Source organism: Macrosteles quadrilineatus, unplaced genomic scaffold (genome assembly GCF_028750875.1).
Source record: "Macrosteles quadrilineatus isolate MER2022 unplaced genomic scaffold, UCM_ALF_1.0 Scaffold_3__2_contigs__length_128488019, whole genome shotgun sequence".
Classification (NCBI taxonomy): Eukaryota; Metazoa; Arthropoda; class Insecta; order Hemiptera; family Cicadellidae; genus Macrosteles; species Macrosteles quadrilineatus.
This window is the reverse complement of record NW_026542596.1, coordinates 88376865-88401530: the sequence shown is the minus strand read 5'-3', so window position 1 is coordinate 88401530 and position 24666 is coordinate 88376865. Positions and strand designations below refer to the sequence as shown.

The following is a 24666-nucleotide window of genomic DNA, read 5'->3' as shown; positions in this document are numbered from 1 at the left end:
ATCAAATAAAACCTTGAGTTATTGTAAAAAACGTAACATAGTCAGATATTGTTCATTTATAAACATATAGAAGGAAGAAAGGATCATTGAACAACTCCAAACACTTTGCTAACATTTATTAGAAACACATAGTTATATAGTTCTACACTACGGTTGAGTCACATGCTAAAGTCTATATTAGCTAAGAATCAATAATAAATCAAACAGCCTTAGCTATGGTAACATTGCCTGTAACGAGAAATATAAGATTTTATTCTCAAAACATTTGACACAACGATAATAAATCTCTGAATATCCAATCACAAAGTATGTTATTTTTGTGTATTTACAAAAATATCAATCTATAACACGTGTAACATTGCTCAGAATACGAAACAGTAACCACTTTGATAGTCATTTTATCCACTAATGTTGAAAAATATCATCTCAGTCTACACTAATATCACATTATCAATTCTCTCTCCGGTTAAGAATGGGAAGAATTTTGTTACAGTTTGGATTAAGTCTTTTAACTACTACAGGTATTGTTAAGTCTAAGCAGTTCAAGATTTGTAAAGGAATCAATAATTCAAAAACATGATGAAAATAAACAAAGCATTTTCAAAGGTGTTGCTGCAGCACTACTTTGTCTAATGACGTCACATTATCTAAACTACTTGATACGACATGAATAAGTATGTAGACAGATGTAGTCGTAGAAGAGGAAGAGCTTATTTGATTTACACACAGCCAGCCAGTCTTGTCATCCTGAAAACATACAATATCTAAATGTCTAGTAAAAGTATAAAATAATTTGTCATCATACTGTCCGGAAAGCAGCCGTGTTTAGTTCTCTAAATCGCCCGTAAATTCGTCGTTTTCGGTTAATACTTCAAACAGGGAACAGAAAAAAAACCCCACACATGGTAAATATTTCGGTTCGCTAACCTCAAATTTATTGTATTCAGGTTTTATCGATTTGAATGACTCCAGTAATTTGTTGATTCTATATCTAAAGTGAACGTTTAGGCTAAGTGAATATAATATTTTCTGGTTCCCAGGCCGTAATGCTCGTCTAGCACGACGTCACGATAGAAGACGGCAATGACGTATTTTTACCGTTTGTGATCAGCTGCTTGTTTTAATCTTTTCATGGAAAACAAAAATATAACCTTAATTACGTCATTGCCGTCTTCTATCGTGACATCATGATTGACTAGCATTACGGCCTGTTTTTTTAGTGTGGCCTTTTCAAATGAGTCTCTAACCAGCTGTTAATTATGCATACCGGTAATTTTTCAACTGTTCTTTAACACTGTTAAATATTTAATATTCAGCAATGAAATATTAGATATTCTTAAATCAAACTGTACAATTAATCTGTATCTCCTATCTCCACTTCCTTACTGTGCGAGTGCACGATTCTAGGTACAGTACCACGGATATTAGTGCACCGGATATTAGTGGTAGCCTATGAATCATAAACATAAACAAATGACATAACTGGCCCGAATCCTATACTAATAAACATTGGTTTAGACAGTTCTGTTTAAGCAATGTTAAATATTGTTTACTTTCGGGCCAGTAATATAATTTATTTATGTCTATGATCCATACCGTGTCTGTTATATTATTCTTACCTTACCTCTATACTTCGCAACTACCCTTAACACAGTGAAATATAAATATGTACCGTAGTAGAACACGTTAACATAAATCATTGGTTTTATTTTGAAAGGCTTAACGCTTCGTTTCCAGGTTTATACTTTTTATAGACTTGTCAAAATCCAAGAAAACCTGATCTGTAGAAAACAAATAAATGTAGACCGACAATACATACTCTATTTATTTGGGCTTGCAAAAATATCATGTTGAGTCTTATTTACAATAAATTTCCAAAAACGCAAAACTTTATTGATAACTATACAACATAATGCATATAATCTGATCGGCAATGAAATAAAATAAAGAAAAAAACAGGGTTACCAGCATGTAAGCTTGTTGTCACTAATTTTAGTTGGTTCAAAACACATTGTATGCTATACAGCTATAGTCCTAAATTTCAGTATGAAGAGTTTTCTTACCAGTTTTGTTTTTCAAATCCAAAGAATGCATTCTGAAAAAAAAATAAAACATTATTTTTATAGTAGACCTAATATTGTATTAAGGTACAATGTAATGAATTAAGGTACAGGTGTACATTTAATATTGTACTAGTGTACATGTTGCTCGAAATCGAGCAATTGCAAAGAAGTACAGGAGTTATTCATAAACAAATTACTTGTTTAAAAACTAATAACAGTCATAATTTCCGATGATTTTAAAAGAGTCAACTAAAAGTTTATTAACTAATGGAAATACTCACAATTTACACAACAGTACTATTCCAGTTTAAAGGGTTAATTATTAACAATCAAACTGCCCATCGACGGGAAAAGGTAAGCTTACAATTTAAGTCAATGTAAAAAGGTTGTCAGTTTTTATAAAGTACCATTCCTAAGTTATTTAGCCAATTTTTAGACAATAAATAACGTGTAGGCTACTTTAAACTCTACAGGAAAGTTAGGCAAAAACTGGCAGAACTCGATCTGAAATGGTGTTATCGTAGGCTTACTCATATGCCAAATCCTTAAAATAAAAATTCAATAACTAATAGCTTATATCATTAAACGCAAACCAATATATCCAAAACTATACACATTTTTAATACAACATAGATAATTTACACGTTGACGGTTTACAGTTAACATATGTTCTTCTTCTCACTATTAATTTTTGGTTCGCAACAGGAAAAATCTGTTTCATAATCATTGAAATAGATTTATAATAAATAATCTATCATAAAGTTTAAGATTAAATAAACCTACCACATAGTTGTTTAATTTTTTTTTAAATCAGCTGTCTGAAATTGTGAAATAGGCATTTGACAGTTCTGGTTGTTTACATTTAAATGTCAAAGCAAATGTAAACATTGTGAATTTTCTCATGCTTCCATGGAGACCAATTATTAATATTTAATTTCTGACAACAGCTGGAGTTTCAAAACAATGTCTGTTTCCCATGTTAATCTTATGGAGAAATACGAAACTTTAAAGGGCCCCACCGCCTCACTCTCTAACTATTTCCCTAAAAAGAAAGTTTCCTGCACAACTTCACGTTATGCTCTTTCCAATGACACCAAAAACTTGTCAATCGGTTCAGCAGTTTCGGAGGAGTAATTGTCACAAAAATCCTGCTTGCGTATTAAATAAGTAACTATAGGTCGGCCGTTTAGAAAACGACCTGCGCGAAATTTTTAGCGCATGTAGGGGAGGTAACGGGGAGGGAGGGTACGTTCCCCCTCTCCGCCAATTGCTGTTTTCACAAAATGTGTGCATAGTGACGTCACGTGCTAGCTGAACGTGTTTTATTTTACCAAATCATATGTTTTCTTGTAATTTCCCAAAGACTTTCGAATGACAATCATTAAGAATTAGCATTGAATATATAACACTATTTAGCGTTTTATATCCAAAATAGTGTTGTATTCAATATTGAATATAGTCATAATGTTATACAGTACAGGGTGCGGCAAAAAAACCGATCCATTTTCTGCAGAGCACTGTTCAGCGACAGGTTGTCTGAAAGTGGTGGGAGTAAGCTCGTTGGAAAGTCTACACAATGCCATTTTTTCTAGTCACAGAGCAGTGGTCGCCTGAGCTACGTGAGGTTGTTATGGAGTTGTTTTTTTTTTTAAAGTATTGAATTCATTCATTGCAACTCAGCAGCATAAGCAGTTTCGTGCGTTCTTTCAATTAACACTTTAGCTACCAACTATACTCATCCCTCAGTAACAGAGTAGTGTGACGGTCGGTAGGGAACGTGTTAAGGCGACATGGAGAAGTTCCGTTGCGTATAACAATAATGCGGTGGGTTACTAACTTTAGAACAACGGCTTCTGCGTTGAAAAGGAAGCTGAAAGGCCGACCAAAGTCAGATCGTATGCCAGACAATGAACATTCGACAGAGTTCGTAATGCTGTGGAAAACAGCAGTCCCTCGCAGGCCTGCCCGAAAACAAGAGGCTTGCCGAAAATGTCTGACTGCTCAGTTACACGAATTTTAAGGTTAATTTTCATCCCTACAGATTAGTTAGAATAATAATCTATTTAATGGTGTTATACATACAGATAATCACAACGGAACCTTTTTTGCAGCTCCTACTTATGTTTTATATAATTGAAAATCTCTCATTTAAGTAGCCTTAGTGGAAAATGAATAGTTACAAATAAATTGACAAGATTCTTTTTACATATATTTAACAAAAACAGAACAAAACGACATATAGCGTAAGTTGTCGAGATTTTATTACACTAAAATGACATACACTAAACCCAAGCACTAAACTACTAAACCCGTAGGATCCCCTCGGACTATGGTTTTTCTTAATAACTTCAAAAATTTACTATACGCTTACCGAATGGCCTCTCTCGTTTTAAGAAGTGGAAAATCATGACCACAGCAAACAATCACGAATACAGGACCCACCGCAACGGCTGTTGCCGCGATATGGACAATCATCACGAATCTCGCCGCGATTAAGATATGGCCGCAATCACGAAGAGTCATGAAAGCTGAGAAAATCGCAGGAGATTATCGCGGATGTTGCCACGATTGTGTAAGACGCATATAACGTGATTGCAATTACAATGGCGTTGCCACCAACGATCACACATCTTAGTGACGGCCTTTTAGTGAATTTCCTATATGGGTATAAGCTATTACGGTAGTACTCATGGTAATACCTCTGGACCCGGGATGGCAAGCGTATAAAATAAGGTGTGTGCACGCACATCACCCACCCCTCCAATCAGCCAATGAAGTATTTACTGCTTTACTGTTTTTCGGTTAAATGGTACCATATAACTGTACAATATAACTGTAGTAGTGTTATATTGTATAACACTACTACAGTATATTCATTCAATGTTGAATACAACGCTATATTCGATATATAAAACTAAAACTATATTCAATGCTGATTCCTAATGATTGTCATTCGAAAGTCTTTGGAAGATTACAAGAAAACATATGATTTGGTAAAATAAAAGGTAATATAAAATAATGGGTGGGGGTGGGGTGGTAGCGGAGTGGGGGAAGAGCCATATTCTGTCTCACTCCCACAGCTCGGTATCTCTCACTCGCACCAATGCTACGAGGAGGACGCTTTCTAAGCGGCCAACCTATAGCTGTTGTACCCGTGCTTTGCAACGGGAAGAGGACACAAAATAAAAAACATTTTGATCTTTACATCTGTTGCATATAATAGTTACACATCCGCCAACGCTTTTAGAAACAAAATTCAACTTTTATAGCCTTAATAGAAACGTTTAAGTTATATGACTTTTAAATCTGGTAAGTAGTGGATACCACCATTTTGGTTTTGATTAATTTTAAATCTTGTGTAGGCAGACTCGGTCAACAAATGACGTAACTGAAAGAATCCCATGCTAATGACATTAACATATAGTTTGACAGTTCCATTTAATCAATTTTAAATGTTTACATTCGGGCGAGTGACACATTTTATTTATGTTTATGATCCATACCGTTCCTGTTCTAATAATCATGCAGTATTTAATATGTTTGGACCAGCTGTGTGGAATTGTGAAATCAAAATAAATTTGACAATAAATTAGTTCTGCTTGTTTACATTTTTTAATGTTGTGGGCTTGTTCTTTGTTACCATGGATACCATCAATAAATATTTCACTTTTCATTTCTGACAACAGCTGGAGTTCCATAACAAATGTTGTTTCCCATGTTAATCTTATGGATAAATACGAAACTTTAAAGGGCCCCAGGGCCCCACTCTCTACTTATTTCCCCAAAAAGAAAGTTTCCTGCACAACTTCACGTTACGCTCTTTCCAATGACACCAAAAACATGTCAATCGGTTCAGTAGTTTCAGAGGAGTAATTGTCACAAAAAACCTGCTTGCGTATTAAATAAGTATAGATAGATTATTATAACCGTATTCAGTTTTTGGTTGTAGAAATACATAACTGCCTGTAGTACCAGACATACAAAAATAATAGCAGAAAACACAACTTTTAAAAGTTTTTTTAGGATATAAAAACATTGCAACAAGTATACACTCCGTTCACAATACTTAAACGGTTTTAAGGAAAGTTCCCCCACCACACTTTTCTATGTATGTTGCAGCTGATTTGACGTTTTGACAAATCTCAGCTGTTGAGCTATATTTTAATGGTGGGATCAAGACGTGAAGAGGATAGATTTCTTTCCCTTAAAACCAACTAATTTTTGTGAATGGAGTATAGTAAATCTTAATACAATTTATGTCATACCTTTTGTTTTTTAATTCCTTCTGCATTGTTTGGAAGAAGCAGTGCTGCAACAATAATAACATTCAATCCAGTAAAAATTACATTCAAAAACCAATTATGAACGGTTTCATGGGTATTTGGATCTGACATGATCATGAAAGAGTCCTTTTCGGAAGTGAAGAAGACAGATGCTGTTGAAGACATTTTAGAGTCACTTGGTAGTTGGTCATTTACAGGTACACCAACATCAATCTCACTATCGCGAATCTTAGCATCGTCTCTCATGGCATAAAGGTGTTTAGTGTCTCGTTGTTCAGCAGAAGGTATTAAAAGATCTTTTCGTTCACGATGTTCAAAAGAAATTCTTGCGTCTCGTCGTTCTAAGGTAAGAGATCGAGCTTCTCTACGTTCAGCAGAGATCCTTGCGTCTCGTCGTTCTGAGGTAAGAGATCGAGCTTCTCTACGTTCAGCAGAGATCCTTGCGTCTCGTCGTTCTGAGGTAAGAGATCGAGCTTCTCTACGTTCAGCAGAGATCCTTGCGTCTCGTCGTTCTGAGGTAAGAGATCGAGCTTCTCTACGTTCAGCAGAGATCCTTGCTTCTCGTCGTTCTGAGGTAAGAGATCGAGCTTCTCGACGTTCAGCAGAGATCCATGCTTCTCGTCGTTCTGAGGTAAGAGATCGAGCTTCTCTACGTTCAGCAGAGATCCTTGCGTCTCGTCGTTCTGAGGTAAGAGATCGAGCTTCTCTACGTTCAGCAGAGATTCTTGCATCTCGTCGTTCTGAGGTAAGAGATCGAGCTTCTCTACGTTCAGCAGAGATCCTTGCTTCTCGTCGTTCTGAGGTAAGAGATCGAGCTTCTCGTCGTTCAGCAGAGATCCTTGCGTCTCGTCGTTCTGAGGTAAGAGATCGAGCTTCTCTACGTTCAGCAGAGATCCTTGCGTCTCGTCGTTCTGAGGTAAGAGATCGAGCTTCTCTACGTTCAGCAGAGATCCTTGCGTCTCGTCGTTCTGAGGTAAGAGATCGAGCTTCTCTACGTTCAGCAGAGATCCTTGCTTCTCGTCGTTCTGAGGTAAGAGATCGAGCTTCTCTACGTTCAGCAGAGATCCTTGGTTCTCGTCGTTCTGAGGTAAGAGATCGAGCTTCTCGACGTTCATCAGAGATCCTTGCGTCTCGTCGTTCTGAGGTAAGAGCTCGAGTTTCTCGACGTTCAGCAGAGATCCTTGCTTCTCGTCGTTCTGAGGTAAGAGATCGAGCTTCTTGACGTTCATCAGAGATCCTTGCGTCTCGTCGTTCTGAGGTAAGAGATCTAGCTTCTCTACGTTCAGCAGAGATCCTTGCGTTTCGTCGTTCTGAGGTAAGAGATCGAGCTTCTCGACGTTCAGCAGAGATCCTTGCGTCTTGTCGTTCTGAGGTAAGAGATCGAGCTTCTCTACGTTCAGCAGAGATCCTTGCGTCTCGTTGTTCTGAGGTAAGAGATCGAGCTTCTCTACGTTCAGCAGAGATCCTTGCGTCTCGTCGTTCTGAGGTAAGAGATCGAGCTTCTCTACGTTCAGCAGAGATCCTTGCGTCTCGTTGTTCTGAGGTAAGAGATCGAGCTTCTCTACGTTCAGCAGAGATCCTTGCGTCTCGTCGTTCTGAGGTAAGAGATCGAGCTTCTCGACTTTCAGCAGAGATCCTTGCTTCTCGACGTTCTGAGGTAAGAGATCGAGCTTCTCGACGTTCATCAGAGATCCTTGCGTCTCGTCGTTCTGAGGTAAGAGATCGAGCTTCTCGACGTTCAGCAGAGATCCTTGCACCTCGTCGTTCTGAGGTAAGAGATCGAGCTTCTCGACGTTCATCAGAGATCCTTGCGTCTCGTCGTTCTGAGGTAAGAGATCGAGCTTCTCTACGTTCAGCAGAGATCCTTGCTTCTCGTCGTTCTGAGGTAAGAGATCGAGCTTCTCGACGTTCAGCAGAGATCCTTGCTTCTCGTCGTTCTGAGGTAAGAGATCGAGCTTCTCTACGTTCAGCAGAGATCCTTGCGTCTCGTCGTTCTGAGGTAAGAGATCGAGCTTCTCTACGTTCAGCAGAGATCCTTGCGTCTCGTCGTTCTGAGGTAAGAGATCGAGCTTCTCGACGTTCAGCAGAGATCCTTGCGTCTCGTCGTTCTGAGGTAAGAGATCGAGCTTCTCTACGTTCAGCAGAGATCCTTGCGTCTCGTCGTTCTGAGGTAAGAGATAGAGCTTCTCTACGTTCAGCAGAGATCCTCGCGTCTCGTCGTTCTGAGGTAAGAGATCGAGCTTCTCTACGTTCAGCAGAGATCCTTGCTTCTTGTCGTTCTGAGGTAAGAGATCGAGCTTCTCGACGTTCAGCAGAGATCCTTGCTTCTCGTCGTTCTGAGGTAAGAGATCGAGCTTCTCTACGTTCAGCAGAGATCCTTGCGTCTCGTCGTTTTGAAAAAGATCGAGCTTCTTTACGTTCAGCAGAGATCCTTGCTTCTCGTCGTTCTGAGGTAAGAGCTTGAGTTTCTCTACGTTCAGCAGAGATCCTTGCGTCTCGTCGTTCTGAGGTAAGAGATCGAGCTTCTCGACGTTCAGCAGAGATCCTTGCTTCTCGTCGTTCTGAGGTAAGAGATCGAGCTTCTCTACGTTCAGCAGAGATCCTTGCGTCTCGTCGTTCTGAGGTAAGAGATCGAGCTTCTCTACGTTCAGCAGAGATCCTTGCGTCTCGTCGTTCTGAGGTAAGAGATCGAGCTTCTCGACGTTCAGCAGAGATCCTTGCGTCTCGTCGTTCTGAGGTAAGAGATCGAGCTTCTCTACGTTCAGCAGAGATCCTTGCGTCTCGTCGTTCTGAGGTAAGAGATAGAGCTTCTCTACGTTCAGCAGAGATCCTCGCGTCTCGTCGTTCTGAGGTAAGAGATCGAGCTTCTCTACGTTCAGCAGAGATCCTTGCTTCTTGTCGTTCTGAGGTAAGAGATCGAGCTTCTCGACGTTCAGCAGAGATCCTTGCTTCTCGTCGTTCTGAGGTAAGAGATCGAGCTTCTCTACGTTCAGCAGAGATCCTTGCGTCTCGTCGTTTTGAAAAAGATCGAGCTTCTCTACGTTCAGCAGAGATCCTTGCTTCTCGTCGTTCTGAGGTAAGAGCTTGAGTTTCTCGACGTTCAGCAGAGATCCTTGCGTCTCGTCGTTCTGAGGTAAGAGATCGAGCTTCTCTACGTTCAGCAGAGATCCTTGCGTCTCGTCGTTCTGAGGTAAGTGATCGAGCTTCTCGACGTTCAGCAGAGATCCTTGCGTCTCGTCGTTCTGGGGTAAGAGATCGAGCTTCTCGACGTTCCGCAGAGATCCTTGCGTCTCGTCGTTCTGAGGTAAGAGATCGAGCTTCTCTACCTTCAGCAGAGATCCTTGCGTCTCGTCGTTCTGAGGTAAGAGATCGAGCTTCTCTACGTTCAGCAGAGATCCTTGCTTCTCGTCGTTCTGAGGTAAGAGATCGAGCTTCTCGACGTTCATCAGAGATCCTTGCGTCTCGTCGTTCTGAGGTGAGAGATCGAGCTTCTCGACGTTCAGCAGAGATCCTTGCGTCTCGTCGTTCTGAGGTAAGAGATCGAGCTTCTCGACGTTCAGCAGAGATCCTTGCTTCTCGTCGTTCTGAGGTAAGAGATCGAGCTTCTCTACCTTCAGCAGAGATCCTTGCTTCTCGTCGTTCTGAGGTAAGAGATCGAGCTTCTCGACGTTCAGCAGAGATCCTTGCTTCTCGTCGTTCTGAGGTAAGAGATCGAGCTTCTCGACGTTCAGCAGAGATCCTTGCGTCTCGTCGTTCTGAGGTAAGAGATCGAGCTTCTCTACGTTCAGCAGAGATCCTTGCTTCTCGTCGTTCTGAGGTAAGAGATCGAGCTTCTCTACGTTCAGCAGAGATCCTTGCGTCTCGTCGTTCTGAGGTAAGAGATCGAGCTTCTCTACGTTCAGCAGAGATCCTTGCGTCTCGTCGTTCTGAGGTAAGAGATCGAGCTTCTCGACGTTCAGCAGAGATCCTTGCGTCTCGTCGTTCTGAGGTAAGAGATCGAGCTTCTCTACGTTCAGCAGAGATCCTTGCGTCTCGTTGTTCTGAGGTAAGAGATCGAGCTTCTCGACGTTCAGCAGAGATCCTGGTGTCCCGTCGATCTGAGCTAAGAGATCGAGTTTTGCGCTGTTCAGTGGTACGAGCTTCACGTTGTTCAGCTGAGATCCTCGTTTTTCTTTTGTCTATAGACAGAGATCGTGCTTCACGTCGTTCAGCAGAGATCCTCGCATCTCTTCGATCTGAGGACAGGGATCGTGATTCACGTCGTTCAGCAGAGATTCTTGCATCACTTCGATCTGAGGACAGAGATTGTAATATACGTCGATCATCAGAGCGAAATTCACCTCGTTCAGCAGTGCGAGCTTCACGTCGTTCAGCAGAGATCCTTGAATCTCTTCGGTCGGAAGACAGGATTTGTAATTCACGTTGTTCAGCAGAGCGAGCTTCACGTTGTTCAGCAAAGCGAGCTGCAAGTCGTTCAGCAGAGCGGGCTTCACGTCTATCAGCAGAACGAGCTTCACGTCGTTCAGCAGAGAGAGTTTCACGTTGTTCAGCAAAGCGAGCTGCACGTCGTTCAGCAGAGCGGGCTTCACGTCTATCAGCAGAACGAGCTTCACGTTGTTCAGCAGAGCGAGCTTCATGTCGATCAGCAGAGCGAGATTCGCGTCGTTCGGCAGTCCGAGCTTCACGTCGTTCAGCAGAGATCCTTGCATCTCTTCGGTCAGAAGACAGGATTCGTAATTCACGTAGTTCAGCAGAGCGAGCTTCACGTCGTTCAGCAGAGATCCTTGCATTTCTTCGGTCAGAAGACAGGATTCGTAATTCACGTCGTTCAGCAGAGCGAGTTTCTCGTCGTTTAGCAGAGTGAGCTTCACGTCGTTCAGCAAATATCCTTCCATACCTTTGGCCAGAGGATGGAATTTGTGATTCACGTTGTTCAGCAGAGCGAGCAACATGTCGATCAACAGAGCGAGCTTCACGTCGATCAGCAGAGCGAGCTTCAAGTCGATCAACAGAGCGAGCTTCGCGTCGTTCAGAAGAGCGAGCTTCATGTCTATCAGCAGAGCGAGATTCACGTCGTTCGACAGAGCGATTTTCACGTTGTTCAGCAGAGATCCTTGCATTTCTTCGGTCAGAAGACAGGATTCGTAATTCACGTCGATCAGCAGAGATCCTTATGTCTCGTTGTTCTGAATTAAGAGATCGAGCATCACGTCTTTCAGTAGCTATCCGTTGATCTTGACGTTTATAAGATAAAATAGTGTTTCGATGTCCAGTTGGGCCGTCCGAAGTGTGCAGTTCAGAGTGTTTTGTCAGAAGCATTCTGTTCATTCTTATTTTTAACGAATTAAGTTTAGCATTTTGGTAGTTATATGATTTTGTATATGAAATTGGCGAATCCAATGAAACTAATAATAAAAGCGCATCAGGTTCCATCTTTTGTAATACAGAGGGTTTCAAACACGTATCTTTGTACATAGTATAGCCTTTCCATGTTCCATTCTCATGTTCTTGGTCCCTATGATATCCGTCCGGCTTCCCCTTGTAGCTCTCTCCAGGGTCATCCGTTTCTCTAAAAAAAACAAAACAAGATTATCACGGTTTGATACCTTACTAAGAATGAACTTATGACATACACTTCTTTTCAACTTTTTTAACCAAAACCTAGATAGACCTGATCAAATTAGTTCATGTTCTTAACACTCATGTGAGAGTTAAGTATACAGTAGTAATTTTAATAGAGTACTTTTAACTTTTAGTTTTTGTTGATATTTACTCCTCCAAATAGTGTTTTAGTCTTTTCAAAGCCTAATTCTACTTGGTAATCAAGTTACCTTAGATTTCTGATGATAATGTGAATTTTTAAGTTTTTTAGATGTTTGAGACTCGACTTATCAATTCACTCTGAACTTAATGAGGTTAAGTCTTGCTTGATCACAGGAATTCAACTATTATTATAAATGCGAAAATATCTTAAATAAAAGTTTAAATTTGGACGACTCTATAGCGCCAAAACGTTTAATTGATTTGGACAAACTCTGCACATGATCATAGCTCACGCGTCATAACAACATAATTGGTAAATTATGATTTTTACTTTTCAGCCATTAATTGTCTTTGTTATAGTGTTTTATTTGTAGTAAAAATGAACTAACAAGACTGTTCTAATTATGAAAAAAATGTGTGTTAAATAATGATTGAATATGGAGTTCATAAGTAGTGTAAGATGGACATTTTTAAGGCACTTCGAGTAGAGCCACAGCCACCTCTAATACAGTAGAGCTCGAGGTTTCACAAAATGCGATTCTCAGTAGTCTAAGAATCATTCAGGAGCAAATAGTTTGGACTTCAATGCGAGTTAGGAGTACCGTAGTTATTGGGACATCGTGTTTATAAATTCGTCATGCCGTGCTGTGATATTTATTCGAAGAAATAAAAGTTTTTAACGTGCACAAACGTTCATGATAATTTTAAAACTCCAATTTAAGTGCAATACCTAAAGGCTTAGGCTTATATATTTGTTGTCGTCAGGTTTATGTCTTTCATCATTTGGACAGCAAAATATTCCGACGTATTGCGTAGGGGTTCGATTCATCAAAACAATTCAAATACAGTACATACCATTATTACCTGTTGAGTTGTTCCAGTTACAAAATATTAATAAAATACAAGCTTTAAAATATAAATTGCGAAGTATATATTTACTATCACAACTCAAGACTCAAACAAATACCCCCGCCGCAGCAAACCTGCAGACTAAGAGAACTTCCATTTGACTGATTTGATTTACACTGAAATGTCTACTTACAAATATAACATTAATTATTCCCGATTTAAATAGAATTAGTGTAACAAGTACTTAGGTTTGCTGCATCAGGGAGGGTAAAACTGTTTTTTTTGTAAAATGTTAATAGTTAGTAAGAAATAAAAACATTTTCCAAATTTGATCAAAATATGTTCATAAACAAGCAAACTACAACAGTTTACTTATTCTCCATAAGAATAACATGGGAATTTTAAATTAAAAATTTTTTGGAATTTTCTCCGTAACCATTAGGCGCATAACAACGCTTCAATATACTAAATTATTTGTTTTTTTAAGCTCTACAAAATGGTTTGGAAAGAAATTGCTAAATTTTATGTTTTTTGGGTCAAAAATGGGAAAACCCTATTTTTACCCCATAAAACCTCCCGTAAACCCCCGTTCCCATGGTCCGATCACGCTGGATCGCGAACTCGTTCGAATAAACGTAGGTTTACACGTTTATACCAAATTTCATCAAAATCGGATCATTTTTGCTCGAGTTATCGTGCTAACGGACACACATATATATATATATAAATATATATATATATATATATATATATATATATATATATATATATATATATGAATTTGAGTTCCCGTCTTTCGTTCTAGTTCATTAAGTATAAAATGCTTATTGCAGTTATGGGAGAGAACACGGTTTAAGACAATTTGGTTCTTTTAATCTATACGCTATACTATGGTATACCACATCTACCACAGACATAATGTTCTACCACTGCACCTAAACCATGGAAAAAAGTAAAGTTCTCATTGTGAACCACAGCATTTGTTGCTATAGACATACCACGAACAAAACAACCTGCGCAGAAACGAAAAGATCACGTGGTTTGCGCCGGTAGGTGTAGCGTACCATTCAAACCTGCGCGGCTCGAAACGGCCCAGGGTTCTTTTGTTTCTGGTATTACTATAGTTGGTTCATAATTAGCTGATGTCATAAATGTAGTAAATGGTATCAACAATCTGATACATACTTTCTCCCATTAGCTTGCCAACAACTTTTATCATGGGTAAGCGGTGGGAGCATCTATACACCCACCACAGCAAACCTGCAGACTAAGCGAATTGCCTTTGTCTGGTTGGATTTCCATTTAAAGATTGTTACATTAATTTCCTATAGCATTAATTTGAATGAGGACGAAGGTTTGTTTCTACGAGGAAGGTAACAAGGTGTATTTTATTAATACTGTATGTTAATTAGTTTAGTATGAAATAAAGAAATTCGCAATATTCAATAAAAATATATCCATAAACAAGAAAACTACAACAGTTTTCTTTTTATCCATTATCATAACGTGGGAATTTTATTTACACTTTTATGAATTTTCTCCGTCATCATCAGGCATACAACAATGCTTCCGTATACTAAATTATTTGTTTTTTAAGCTCTACAAAATAGTTCAGAATTAAATTGAGAATTTTATGTTTTTAAGATCAAACATGAAAAAAACAATTTGTATCCCATGAAACCCACCATAAGCCCCCGTTCCCATAGCCCGATCATGCCGGTTTGCGAACTAGTTTGAATAAACGTAGGTTTACACGTTTGTGACAAATGTCATCAAAATCGAATCATTTTTGCTCGAGTTATCAACGGTGTACGGCCAACGGGCCGTGAATTTGAACGATTGGTATTTTTGGTGTCTGGGGACCTAAAAACGAAAAAGTAAATCGGTCCCGAGCCCAGATCTTACCATGAGACCTATGGTATTATTATTCCCTGTGGAAAGTCCCTAAAAGCATTGACTTTATATCTACACGTGTAGATATAAAGATAATTTCAATGGTACCGGGGAGCACAACAGTTTGCCCAATCGCCGCTAGATGTCGCCACCCAAAGCGCAGCCAGTTCACATATTCACCACTAGATGTCACTAAAACAGATAAATCTTAATCCATTGAAGGATTGAAGTATAATTGTTTATTAATAATAATAAAGTACAAAAACCAAATCAAGCTTTTCCTAAAAGAAAGACTACCATTTATTAATTATTGTGAAAAAAGGACAATATTGCGATTTAAAGCCGCGGTAGTTTACTATGAGTCCTCTGTATCCGTTGATACTCGCAGGGAGTTTTGAGTAGCTAGAACATGACTAGCTAGCTAACATCATTGCTTTTCATTGGTTGATTTGTAGTTTTTAAAGAACTTAAATATTGTTTGAGAAGCCGAGAGTCGTGTCTCTTACCTGAGACCGATGATTGGCTTATAATTTAATAACAACTTCGAATAGTCAGGAGTCAGGCATCAATATCAAACAATCGATCGATGGGCAAATCCTACGGGATACCATGTATTGAAACCGAATGGTGTTGGGCTGGATCTGGATTTAATGTAACTCAATCACGTTCAGTTTATATTTTTTGTAAGCACGTTAACTCGGGTAAAAACTATCCGATTTTATGACATTAAGAACAAACGTGTAAACCTACTATTGTGGAACCAGCGTAATGAATAAATAGATTTATTTCGCTTTGTACACAACGCAGTTTTCATTCATATTAACCATCAAATTTCCGTATATTTAATGGTAAGACCTACACCCGGGACTGATTTACCTTTTCGTTTTTCAGCCCCCCCCCTAGAATCCCTAGAAACTAAGTAAATTATCGCAAAATAGTGCTAGATAAAGATTTATGTATATTATGTGGTGTATACTTATATTTTATCTAGCACTATTTTACGATTATGTTCTTAGTTTCTAAATGCACAATGTTAAAATGGGCTAAAAATAATGTTATAAAAAGTTCTCATAACTTTAGAATGGATCAAGATTTTTAAAAACGAGTTGCAGCATCGTATTCAGCATAAAAATCTAGTTTAAAACGATGGGTCACAACCATACCTTTACATTTGAAAAAATAACTTTGTATCCAAGATGGCGGCCAAAAATTTATACCCAGTCAAAATGAAGTACTTACTACTCTACAATGATCTGACGTGGTCCAGAGTTGATATCTTAAGAATTGTAGAAAAAAGTAAAGTAGAAGGGGAACTCATTTAAAACTCACCCTGTATCAGCGACCACAGAATTAAAACCTGTGGTCGCTGCCCTGTATGTATGGATGGATAGAGGTTTGTGACAAGTAAACGCGAAAAATACTAAACCAACAGGGTTGAAATTTGGTATGATGATAGCTCACATTCCTGATTAACACATGACTATATTCATATCTTAAACATCCTTTCGGGCTCCACCCCAGTGGCTCTGGAGTTTTCCATGTTAACCTTATGAGTATCTATCTATCTTTATATTAATAGGCAAGCATGTTTCTTTAAAACCTTTTTTCTCAGGTCGTGTGTATCGCAGGGAAAATCTACGCATACTGTTAGAAAGATATTTTCCTGCAGATGTGCAGAATCCCTTTGAAAATTAAAATAGGCTCAAAAATAAGCACAAAAAAATGAATTTGAAATTTAAAAAAATTAACATGTGCTTTATGGGTTGCCATGCTGGTTACGAAATAACAACGAATCTATAAGTATAAAAGAGGATGTTTGTATATATATTTGTTTGGCAGTGATAAACTCAGACACCGCTGAACCGATTGCCACGAAACTTGGTACATACGTGTAGAATGTCATGGAATAGGTTTATACACCATCAATTTCGTGATCCGTCCAATCGGCTCCGCCCCAGTGGCTCTGGAGTTTCCCATGTTAACCTTATGAGAAATGGAATTAATGAATCTTAACAGCTGTTTCAATTAAACAAGTTGATTCTGTTCTATGATGTTCAATAGCATTAAAGTTACAAGGATTACCAACAGGGTGCAGCACTATTATTTCTTTTACATTTATGACAACAGCTAATTTGCAACCAAAAGGTGAGTGAGCGTAGCGAACGAACTTCAACCTGGAGGCGAGTTAGCGTAGCGAACGAGCTAACCTGAAGGCAAGTGAGCGTAGCGAACGAACTAACCTGAAGGCAAGTGAACGCAGCGAACGAGCTCCAACCTAAAGGTGAGTGAGCGTAGCGAACGAACTTCAACCAGGACGTGATTGAGCCATGCGAACGAGATCATATTGAAAATTAAGAAGTTAAACGGGACAAAGCCCGCGGGTTACAGCTAGTATAAACATAAAATCAAAACAAATGTAAGAAATTCCAATCACATGTTTTATTTACAGTGTGGGGTGAAAATTAGAGAAGTGCAATTGGATTTTTGGGAATATCTTTGAAGATGAACCTTTAGTTTTGAGGTTAATTCAAAACAAAAACACTGGCATAATATATTCTTTTAATTTACAATAGTTGGCAATAGTTGATACTCTACTTTAATAAAACCACTTGGTCATTAGAGAATATTTACTGTGAGATAGAGACGTGATTCCTAATTCCAAATCAACTAATGAATAAATTGTTATTTAATTATTGTCTTCAAATTAAGTGATGGTTGCTTTGAAAATATTAATTTAACATGAGCAAATATTGAATCTTCTTGCAAAATGTCGATCATTATATTAATAGAATAATGTAGTTGCTGTGACTGGGATACACATGATAAACTGTTGGGACATAATGATGATTTATGTTTCGTTTGGATATATCTCAAGACCCAGACCCACCTTTTAAAGGTTTCAGGTTAGGGGTCAGAATTATATACTCTCGAGATGACGAGATAAACCTTTATAGACTAACTTTTTGAGTTTTGACCCATAATAGGCCAAGGAAGCAAGATTCGAGTTTGGTTTATAAAATGCAGTAGCCTAAAAACTGAGTGTTTTCTAATAAAACAATGGCATATACTAAATTAAATTTATTTGATCTTAAATGAACATTCTTTCGTAAGTAATACAACTACGTCCCTAATTGACAACATGTCAGTTTGTTTGTTTTCATTAAACCTCAAATACATTCAACATACCTCAACCGCTTTTAGCTTAAAAAATCCAACTGTAGGCCCAACTGTTTTTGGTCGAGTTTTCGACCACTGTGAATAATCTGTACTTCATCTCTACTTCATATAACAGGAAATAAAGAATTTGGTCAGCTGTTCTTACTAAACAAGTTAGTTCTCTGATATACAATAGCGTTAAAAAGTTATAAGGTTTACCAACAGGGTGCAGCACTATTATTTTTGACATTTATGACAACAGCTAATTTGAACCATGAACCAACTAACACAATTTTACTAAGCATCTACAACCTGTGATGAAACTGTGTTTCTAATTTCATCACAATCAATGTCAATTTTCATCAAGTATGACAATTTCCAGATTTAATTTAGTTTCTTGGTATACACACTTGTGTTGTATTTTATACTCGTTGCTACTAAATGCAGAGACGGGACCAAGAGTACTTAACTATTTGTCACTCGTCAAAGTTTTACTTTTGGTTACTATATGATTACAATTGATTTTTCCCAAAATATGTACATGATTTAATATGTTTTATGTAAAAAGGTCTCACTTTACAATTTAAATACGTTAAACTCATTCAATCGTATTTTAAATGCTCAGAATCATTTACTTTTAGTATGAGAAAATATAATTAAGTTATGTCTATCTTATTTTGTTCGTCGACCACTAATTCACTGATCGCAATTAATGTTGTTGCTTAAAAGGAAAGAGTCGTATTTAACACGTTCGCTACTGAAATAGTACGAAACAATTAAGTTAGCGTATAGAAGCAAATTAAGGTTATCTGATTAGTGTAGTGATTATAAGCCAATCATCGGTCTCAGGTAAGAGACACGACTCTCGGCTCTTTAAAAAATCTATTCTATACCATCAATCATTATTAGACTGTACTGTTGCTTATAATCGGAGTAGTCAAGTAGCTACTCAAAAATCACTGCGAGTATCAACAGATACAGAATTTTCGTAGTAAACAACCCCTTGCTTTAAATCGCAACAATTTACATTAACTTATCGCTTATAAATTGTAGTTTCTTTTAGTTTAAGCAACATTTGTTTTTTGTCTCTTGATAATTTGTTATTATTGTTTAATAAACACACTTCTATAGATTTAGGCTCAGTGACACCTAGTGGTGACTAGACGAACTGTTGCGCGCTTTAGTTACGGGGATACATGTTAGTAGCGCTAGCGTAGTCGTCAAACGCAGTACGTTGTCGCTATTTACGCGACAACGGCTTGTAAACGACGGAACAGTACTGTAATATAAATTTTATATAAAACTGAATTATATATAGAATAGATAGATTAAAATCAGGTGTGATTATTCGTTTGTATAACTGTATTCTATTTAGTTTATTTCAGCTAAACTTAACCAATCAATCGTTTTATTAATACTTATGAAGTCAAACGGGATGAAGCCCGTGGGTAACAGCTAGTACTATATACTTTTCTTTTTAAGATGTTTATTTTATAGGCCATGACCACAGAAAACGTAGTACGTTTTCTGTGGCCACGACGTAGGAAGAATGTAATAAACGCTAACAGTAACAGTGCAGAGTTTTGGAATATTTGTATTTTCTATTATATCTATAAACATTTTTGTATTTATTGATTCAATAAAAATCATGAAACATGATTGCTCCGCTCAGCTGGCTTTCACTGCTATGAAAGCAATCCTAGTTATTTGTTTGGTTCAAAAGTTATAGTAATAATACTAGGAACCAAGGTACATATTTTGGTCTTTTTTACATAAGATGCAAAAACGATGAAATAATATTGTTTTACTACTGTATCTATCTGTATTTATTTATTTTTAACTGTACAGCTCAGCGATTCAAATGGAGAATTGTTATATTGTAAAGGAAATATATCACGTTTTCATTCATGTTAAATTCAATCACATCGGAAACATTATTTCCAATTCAACACCTATTTAACAAAAGCATTTAAATGTTTATTTTTATAAACATTGATCATGTAACCTGAACAATAAAGATAGATAAGAGATAAAATAAAATATCAGGGGCCCATTTCATAATAAACTACAAGTTACAAGTAATAACTTGTAACCATCGAGTAATAATAGAGATCGATGCTTGTAACTTGTAATTTCCATTAGATTTGCATTGAGCGATCAGCTGATTTACTAATAATATTAGTTTGTACTTTATTATGAAATGGGCCCCAGGAGTGTATTTTAAAGATCAAGAAAAACATAGCTGGATAACATAAATATACAAAAACCATAGGAACCGTTTTGTTTTTAACTAGAGTCTAAACCTTCGCTAAATCATCACGATGTTGTCCCCTGGCACTGCGGAGTGGGGCAAGCAAAGCATTCTATTGGCTGAGGGAACACCATTACCGCAACGATACGGTTTGTAGCCAACGGCGTCGGTGGTCTAATGGATAACGTGCCGGGCTGAGGATCTGAAGGTACCAGATTCGAATCCTCTCGATAGCACTAACTTTTTGTCTAAGATTTTTGCATTATCAGCAAGTTTGGTTAGTTTGGTTAGGTTATGACAGTTTAATTTGTTAATTAAAACATTATAAAATTCAATTTGAGCTATTATAATTTCAGAACTATTTTTTTTCTATTAGTAAACCTTGTTCGATTTTTCATTATCAGCAAGTTTGGTTGGTTTGGTTAGGTTATGACAGTTTAATTTTATAATTAATAAATTATAAAATTGAATTCTAGGCATTTATAATTTTATTTTATGAACAGAACTATTTTTTCGATTAGTAAACCTTCATTCGATTATTATTTTATATATTTTTTTATATAATCAGCATGTTTGGTTGGTTAGGTTAGTTTATGACAGTTTAATTTTATAAATATTCATTTTTTAGCTTATTGAAAAACTGCAGCATAGGTATATGATATGCATGTAAAACAACGCGGGCTTGTTTGGACGCCGTCTAGAGGGGAGGTGGAGGGAGAATCATTTCCCCCACTCCGCAGCGCCAGGGGACAACATCTTGATGATTTAGCGAAGGTTTAGACTCCAGTTTGTTTTTATACTAGCTGTTGTACCCGTGCTTTGCAACGGGAAGATGACACAAAATAGAACATTTTAATCTTTACATCTGTTGCATATAATAGTTACACCTCCGCCAACGCTTATAGAAACACAATTCAACTTTTATGGCCTTAATAGAAACGTTTAAGCATAGATAAAACGGACTATGTTTTACCACGTTCGCTACTGCAATAGTACGAAATTTGTCATTCACATGGACCAGCGACGCACATATGCGACGGCCGGTTTCCATCCATAGACTGCAGTCGCATATTTGCGACAGGGTTCTAATATTATTAAAATGCTCATATCTTTGTAATGGTCTATTTGAAGGCACTGAATTCCCTGCATCAGTGGTCTATAGAGATGTCTGACGCACAACTGCGTCGCTTGGTCTGTGGATATGATGATTGGTGACGTCATATGATACTTTTCTGCATCACTGTATGTGTGTATGCTGCATTATCCTATGTAGTTTTTATATTTGTTTAGTTATAAACTGTTCTTGAATAATCTGTTTTTTTTTTTTTACTTACTTTCACCTCAAAACAAACAAAAATTAACTTTAGTTTACATGCGACGTTTGGTCTATTTCAAGAAAACTATGATAATTTTCAATATTGTCTTCGCTGTAGACCGGGCGTCGCAAATATGCGACATTACAAAAGATTATAAAAAATACCAAAAAACAAGAATAAATTATTTACAAACACGATTGTAGCGTATTACAATGTAAATGATCACTGTCTTACAGGTTTTCACCCGTGGTCTGTGTGTACTGTTATCCAATTGACAGCCGGTCTGTGTAAGATTCAAATGTATACCTCGGTCTGTGCAATGACCGCGGCGTCGCATATATGCGACGCTCAGTAGCGGACGTGTTGAATGTTAAGTTATAAAAACAGAGAAAAATAGTTCCATAGGTTTACCCCGTTATGAAATTCGTAAGCTTTTAACAAAAACATTTAGTACAGTTTTGTATTTTTTCATCATTTACCTCCTTCCCTAAAATACTTATATCTAACTTATAAAGTAAAAGTCAGGGTACATGTCAACGCCAAAATCATAACTGCCTTAAATATCAAACTGTATATGCCATATTATTGTACTAGTTTGGTACCACTCAGAAATTATAGATAAGATTAAGATTGTTTGGACCATTAAAATGAGGACTTACACTTAAAACATAAGTTGTAGCTATATTACTGTATACAGATTAATAATGTACTCATTTTGTACCTGTTTGTTTGTACCAAACTATATTATGATGCAGTACTTCGTGCCTTTTTGTACCACTAAAAGATAAATAGAGTACTACCTTCGTAAATGACTTATTGATCAATTTCAGGTTGGGGTACGGAAAACACTAGTTTTATATGTCACAAAATAAATTATATCATAACTTTTCTCGATTTTCGTTCCTCCAAAAGAAGATTTTGTACCAAATTCGTAACAGAGATATATCCAAGTCCGGATACTTTCATAGTTTGCGATAGCCGATCACACTTTCTAATACGGCTTGAATGAAGTCAAGATAGGTTGCTAGTAAATAAGGAAATAGAAAATATAATTTATAATTACCACCAACAAGCAATCCCTTAGCTGTTTGGATGCACAAGGCCACAGTAAGAATGCACACGGGTATCTCAAATAATATTATGTGAGTAGGTAGACTAGTAAAAATATTACTCACAGCACGATGTTTTCAAGCACAGGCATGTTGTAGTCCGCCAGGCGACATTCGGGCTGCTCCAGACCTTCAGCACAGATGTTGGGACAGGCGAGGTAGAGCAGCAGGCAGAATAGCCTAGTCAGGCAGCGTGCCCCAGGCAAGATCACCAGGCGAGTACGACGCATGGCTGTAGATGCAATACACAAAACAATTAAATGATTACAAGGCAAGGTAGAACCATGGACAGAATTAAATATAGACTGTCAGCCGTGCTGTGGTTTATACGATTCACATAAATGGGATGGCTAAATGGAGTTTATAAAGTCTATGGTGCAATTCCAGCGACCCTAAACGGCAAATCATTGGAATGTGGAATTTGGTAATCACGTAATTGGATTATTTTGTAGTAATTATGCTCAACTACATTAATCCGATTGTTCTTTTCTTTTGTTTTGTATTTGTAATGTGGTTGTTTAGATGATTCGTTGACTAACATAGGTGTGTTATGATTATTTTGTTTACTTCCAGTTAACGTTATCTGTTGTTGTTATCTTTCAAATAATGTCATGGTGATCAATAAACCCATAATGCCCATGTTAAATTTCCGAAAGTTTAAACTGATGAAGGAAAAAGCCCTGTAGTCCTATTCGTGCCATTTCAGATGTACCTTCCCGTAGATGGTTACTATGGCTGTGTTAAATCTCTTGGGTATCGCTTCAGTTGTTCAGGAGAAGTATTTGTAAAAGAAAAGCAGGAGTTTAGTACCATTGACTATTGGATACAGAAGTTGTATCAATAGTCAAAGGTAGCACTGTAAGAGATTCGCTAAAAAAGCGCAATTCACCGGCAATGTTATTTAAATTTAATACTATTGTAATACATAAACCTTTGTAGGTTTTATGTACATACAAATAATGCAAGGCTGTGTGTTTCATAAAATTCGTCGGAAACGCAATAGGCTTATTGTTTAGTTATACAAATTGTTGTCCGAATTTAAGACTTCGCTTACGTTTTCGCTTATGTTACGCGCAACCATCGTTATATTTAAGCATTGAATAAAAGGCGTTTTAAGTTTTCAATAGCTCTCAGTTAATATAGAAACTGAGAGCTCAATGCAATAGAAACTAATGGGTTCCAAAAATTAGTATTTTTTTTACAATAAAAGGGGTTTTTAAAACATTGATATCAATTCATGCATTAAACAAGTCAGTAAAATAATTCTCATAATCCATTATTATACATATTATTTTAAATGTGAAAGTTTGTGTGTTTGTAAGTTTGTTCGTTTGAGGCTCAAACACGCTAACAAAAAAAAACAGAAGGCATTATACACAACTTCCATCAAAGAACACTACTTAAAAATAAAAATTACAAACTCGACAACTGTACATCACAACACCTACTGGCCTACCTGTTGCTTGTAGGACGCTGGGGTGGGTTCTGGGCGCGCGGCAGGACCGGAGCTGTTTTATACCCTCGGAGACAATTTGTCGCAGGTGGCCAATCTCACAGCTGGGCGAGCCTAAGGGACATAACGTTATCAGCTGTTTGCAGCCGCACAATCACTGATAACCCACAAGGTCGGGTAACGTGGTTATCACTCTTTTTCATCCCTCCATTCTTGGGCCCCACTCGAGTGAATGGAGTGTAAACTCCTTGTAGGGTGTAAGTCTTTCTTTTACTTTATGCGATTCTTTGAATTGAGTTTAAAAAGGTCATAGTATTCTAATAGTAGTGATAAGTAGTAATATAAGCAGTAATATGGTAAGCAGTAGTATTCATAATATAGTGATAAGCACAAAATTATGTTCTGATTTTTTTAGTTTTTTCTATAGATTTGTGAACTTAAATTGAAATATAAGAATGAGTAATGAATATGAAGTTTGAAAATATTAGTCATTGCTTTCCATCTATTGCGTTATGAATTTAATTTCAAAT

The 24666-nt window shown here is 37.5% G+C and overlaps 1 protein-coding gene across 1 annotated transcript; it reads right to left on the bottom strand.

Moving 5' to 3' along the window:
• Positions 1-101: 101 nt before the first annotated feature.
• LOC128990183 (trichohyalin-like) lies at positions 102-24161 on the bottom strand. Its single transcript, XM_054412468.1, has 5 exons — positions 24140-24161; positions 22750-22915; positions 6329-11915; positions 2064-2095; positions 102-747 (listed from the first exon to the last, which is right to left on the bottom strand). The coding sequence occupies exons 2-5, from the start codon at positions 22911-22913 to the stop codon at positions 720-722; spliced, it is 5811 nt and encodes a 1936-aa protein (XP_054268443.1). The 5' UTR covers positions 22914-22915; positions 24140-24161; the 3' UTR covers positions 102-719.
• Between the last annotated feature and the right edge of the window lie 505 nt (positions 24162-24666).

Coding starts and splice junctions, on each gene's coding strand:
- LOC128990183 (XM_054412468.1), bottom strand. CDS start 22,913: ATGCGTCGTACTCGCCTGGTGATCTTGCCTGGGGCACGCTGCCTGACT. Junction 2,096..6,328: donor AAGGAATTAAAAAACAAAAG/GTATGACATAAA, acceptor TTTTTTTTTCAG/AATGCATTCTTTGGATTTGA. Junction 748..2,063: donor GGATTTGAAAAACAAAACTG/GTAAGAAAACTC, acceptor GTATGTTTTCAG/GATGACAAGACTGGCTGGCT.